At 51.3% G+C, this 5,000-nt stretch overlaps 1 protein-coding gene across 1 annotated transcript in view; it reads right to left on the bottom strand.

Moving 5' to 3' along the window:
- The window catches only part of LOC130130818 (ephrin type-B receptor 4b-like), a 122,243-nt gene that overhangs the window by 21,857 nt on the left and 95,386 nt on the right, over positions 1-5,000 (bottom strand). The window contains exons 13-15 of the mRNA XM_056300655.1: positions 4,428-4,489; positions 4,177-4,290; positions 2,925-3,172 (exon numbers count right to left, since the gene is read on the bottom strand). Of these exons, the coding sequence (XP_056156630.1) occupies positions 2,925-3,172; positions 4,177-4,290; positions 4,428-4,489 (424 nt within the window). The remainder of the gene's footprint in view (positions 1-2,924; positions 3,173-4,176; positions 4,291-4,427; positions 4,490-5,000) is intronic.

Genomic DNA, 5,000 nt, shown 5'->3' with positions numbered 1-5,000 from the left:
AGGAGTGGAGAAGAAGCATACTGGTACCGATTTTCAAGAACAAGGGCGATGTGCAGAACTGCAGCAACTACAGAGGTATAAAGTTGATCAGCCACAGCATGAAGATTTGAGAAAGAGTAACAGAAGCTAGGTTAAGAGGAGGAGAGGTGATGATCAGCAGCAGCAGTATGGTTTCATGCCACGAAAGAGCATCACAGATGTGATGTTTGCTTTGGTGATGTTGATGGAGAAGTATAGAGGAGGCCAGAAGGAGTTACATTGTGTCTTTGTAGATTTAGAGAAAGCATATGACAGGGTGCCGAGAGAGGAGGTGTGGTATTGTATGAGGAAGTCAGGAGTTGCAGAGGAGTATGTAGGAGTGGTGCAGGATATGTATGAGGGAGGTGTGACAGTGGTGAGGTGTGTGGTTGGAATGACAGATGGGTTCGAGGTGGAGGTGGGATTACATCAAGGATCGGCTCTGAGCCCTTTCTTGTTTGCAGTGGTGATGGACAGGTTGACGGACAAGATCAGGCAGGAGTCTCCGTGGACTGATTGTGGATGACATTGTGATGTGTAGTGAGAGTAGGGTGCAGGTGGAGGAGAGCCTGGAGAGTGGAGGTATGCACTGGAGAGAAGAGGGATGAAAGTCAGGAGGAGCAAGACGGAATACAGATGTTTGAATGAGAGGGAGGACAGCGGAATGGTGAGGACGCAAGGAGTGGAGGTGATGAAGGCATATGAGTTTAAATACTTGGGGTCAACTGTCCAAAGTAACGGGGAGTGCAGGAGAGAGGTGAAGAAGAGAGTGCAGGCAGGGTGGAGTGGGTGGAGAAGAGTGTCAGGAGTGATGTGGGACAGAAGGGTACCAGCAAGAGTTAAAGGGAAGGTTTACAAGATGGTAGTGAGACCAGCTATGTTGTATGGTTTGGAGACAGTGGCACTGATGAAAAGACAGGAGGAGGAGCTGGAGGTGGCAGAGATGAAGATGATAAGATTTTCACTGGGAGTGATGAAGAAGGACAGGATTAGGAACCAGTATATTAGAGGGACAGCTCAGGTTGGATGGTTTGGAGACAAAGCAAGAGAGACAAGATGGAGATGGTGTGGACATGTGTGGAGGAGAGATGCTGGGTATATTGGGAGAAGGATGCTGAATATGGAGCTGCCAGGGAAGAGGAGAAGAGGAAGGCCAAAGAGGAGGTTTATGGATGTGGTGAGGGAGGACATGCAGGTGGCTGGTGTGACAGAGGAAGATGCAGAAAACAGGAAGAGATGGAAACGGATGATCCGCTGTGGCGCCCCCTAATGGGAGCAGCCGAAAGTAGTAATAGACACATATACACACACACACACACTAGGCTTGCAACGTAAAGCCGAACCGTACGGTCCGCCCTGTACGGTTCAATCCGCCCTTATGGACGGTGGGTTTTCGGTTTTGCAGTTAAAATGTGCGTGAATAGTTGACAGGCGTTTCTTCCTGCCGGAGAATGGATTCTTCACTGTGTGCAGGCAGGCTGAGACAGACTGCTGCAGAAAACCCCGTCCCACGAGTCAATATCCAGTCACTGTTAGCCCCCCACCCCCCACCCCCCTTGTAACTGAAGCCGACAGTCGAGTTGAAAAGACGGCGGTAGCTCTAGAAGCAGAAACAAAGTCATGGCGAGTGGAGGAGTAGAGAGAGACAAGTCTGAAGAAGCACCGTCTTCATACAAATCTGGGGACATTTCGGGTTTGCTGTTGAATACAACGATGAAGGAGACAACACAGTGGACAGAAATAACACTGTGTGCTGCAAGCATTGCTTGACCCATGTCCCGCACTACGCAAGTGGAAACTCTTCCAATATGAGCCGGCATCTCCGTCAGCACCACCCAGATGTCTCGCTCTCTGGAAGCAGGACAGACGCACAGGTAACCAACAAACCTACAGCGCCAACTCAGAGAAACCCAAAACACTAACCCGTGCAGCCCCCGGGGGTGTTCATTGCTAAAGACATGCAGCCCTTTTCAGTGGTTGGAGATGTGGGCTTTCGTCAGCTAATGCCTACGCTCCATCCGCGCTACGTTATTCCCTCCCCAACTTACGTATTTCACCAACAATGTAATTCCTGCCATCTATGAAACAGCGCGCAAAGGCATTGAAGACGACTTGGCTAAAACACCTGATGCCTCGCACTGACCACCGGTAGTTGGACGTCTCGCCCAACAACGAGTTTCCTCACCGTGACGGTCCACTCACTATATGTTGACCTGGGAAAGGAGGAGCGCAGGCCTGCCAACTCGTCCCCCGTATGAAAGTCATACGAGCGCTGACTTGGCAGGCGAACGGAGAGATGCAGTGACTGAGTGGAAGGTGGAGAGGTCAAAGGTGAGCAGCATTCCAGTCACCACAGACAACGCATCAAATATTGTCAACGCGATCAAAGAAACTGAGGGACTGGGACCACAGATAGGCGGCTTCGCTCACACTGTGTACCAGTACTCAAGGCTAAGAGGCAATTTAACAGTTTAAAATGTTACGTTTCCATTTGAAAATGTTTTATATACATGTTATACTACTGTATAGTGTAAGAGTATTCGAGGCTAAGAGGCAATTTAACATTTGAAAGTGTTACGTTTACATTTTTACAGGTGTTTTTGTTATATACAACAGTCATACTTGAAGTTTTATATAAGCAAAATAAAGAGCGAATTTTGGAAATAGGAGAATTTTGTTTTTTATTGTTTTTTTATGCAAAACACGTACCAAAACCGAACCGAAACCGTGACCCAAAAACCGAGGTACGAACCGAACCGTGGGCTAACTGGACCGTTGCACCCCTAACACACACACACACACGCGCGCACACAGCCAACATCCTAGCCAGGTGGTAAACTGTCCATCACTCACTGACAGCCAGACAGAGAGACAAGACACACAGAAAGACATAAAGACCCTCTCACCCTCAGGAAACTGTCCAGGGCTCCGTTCTCCATGAACTCAGTGAGGATCATGACCGGACAGGAAGTGGTAATCACTCCTTCCAGGTGAATGATGTTGGGGTGCTGGAACTGACCCATGATTGACGCCTCTGACAGGAAATCCCGCCTCTGCTTCTCAGTGTATCCACCCTTGAGTGTTTTGATGGCCACATAGTTTTCCTTCTTACCGGGAACCTTGAGTCTGCCCCGACACACCTCCCCGAACTCCCCTACGCCCAGATAGACAGACAGACGGGCAGATACTCAGACAGACAGACAGGCAGGCAGACAGGCAGGCAGTCACAGACATTAAAACTGTAAAATGTCTAATGCTATGTCATAATATAAGAAACCTAACAATCTAACGAACATGTATTCTATTTTCTAATCTTCTACTGAACAGAACAATTTCATCTGAAGAATCTGTTGGTTTACAATAGAATTTGTATTTGTTATTATGTCGTATTATTGTATTTCCATCTCATCTATTTTCAAATCTACTGTGTGCTTCCGCAATATGTGCACATGTATGTCGTCATCCAAACCGCTGATCCTGCTTTCAGGGTGACGGCATGCTGGAGCCTATCCCAGCAGTCACTGGGTGGCAGGCGGGCAGACACCCTGGACAGGCCGCCGGAGTCTGACGCCAGCTTTCGAATGAATTCACGGTCTCTATTTTCGTTAGGCACCACTGCCTCGGTGCTCTGTGCATGCTAGCCATGCTACCCATGTTAGCCATGCTAGCCATGTTAGCCATGCTACCCATGTTAGCCATAGCTTCCCGGTTCGCGCTTAGCAGCAGAGATAATGTAGCGAATTCGGGGGACAAGGCAACCAAGGGAAGTGCCGCGGCCGGGAAGCGAACCCGTACCGCCCGCACCGCAGGAGACGTCGCTAACCGCTCGACTAAAGGGTCAGACCCGCCAGCCAGCCAGCAGCCAGCGGCCAGCGTGTCTTCTTATCCGTGCACGTTACAATAATCCAGTGTGACTCCCAGCAGTGTGAATGCGCCGGACTCCCGCCCTGACAGGCTTCAACATAACGTGGTTTGGCTGAACCACGTCAAGGCAGCGGAGACGCACACGCCCAAGTAACCCGGAAGTAGTCGCTACATTGCTGGCAGCATAACTGATGTGCCGCTGGACTACTTCCCTGAATAGAAAGGTCAAATCGGCCATAGCCAAAGCCCTCTTCACGACTTGTTTAGCGCGACTTCCCGCTGTGAAAGACCCACCTGCTCCGATCACCTCCTCGATCTTCACAAAGGTGGCGTCGATTTCCTTGGCGAACTCTCGAACCGCCTCGTTGGGGTCTTCGTAGGTGAACGGGTCGATGTAAACCTTCATGGCTAGCGGACACACACACACACACGTTCAGCACTTAGACGGAGACAATGTGGACACACATTTCTATCGAACCACAACCGCGTCTGGCGGGACGTGTTAAGACTGACAGGCTGAGAAGCCGGAAGTAAGCCAAACTCACTCTGACCCATTAGGAACTGCCCGTTCTTGTCGTTTAGTTCAGCCTCCTTTGATCTTCTTTTCCTGAGAGAAAGACGGAACTATAATGTTAACGGAACGTTATACCGGCCGGCCGGCCGGCAGCCATACCATACTGGCCGGCCGGCAGCCATACCATACCGGCAGCCGTACCATACCGGCGGCCGGCAGCCATACCATACCGGCCGGCAGCCATACCATACCGGCCGGCCGGCAGCCATACCATACCGGCAGCCATACCATACCGGCGGCCGGCAGCCCTACCATACCGGCCGGCAGCCATACCATACCGGCCGGCAGCCCTACCATACCGGCCGGCCGGCAGCCCTACCATACCGGCCGGCCGTCATACCATACCGGCCGGCAGCCCTACCATACCGGCGGCCGGCAGCCATACCATACCGGCGGCCGGCAGCCATACCATACCGGCGGCCTGGCTCTGCCGAATGACGGAAGCTAAGCAGGTGTGGGCTTGGCTAGCACTTGGATGAGAGACCTCCAGGGAAAACTGACTTGCTGCTGGAAGTGGTGTTGGAGGGCCAGTAGGGGGCAGTCT

Source organism: Lampris incognitus, chromosome 20, assembly GCF_029633865.1.
Source record: "Lampris incognitus isolate fLamInc1 chromosome 20, fLamInc1.hap2, whole genome shotgun sequence".
NCBI classification, from domain to species: Eukaryota; Metazoa; Chordata; class Actinopteri; order Lampriformes; family Lampridae; genus Lampris; species Lampris incognitus.
This window is presented reverse-complemented; position numbering and strand designations above follow the sequence as displayed.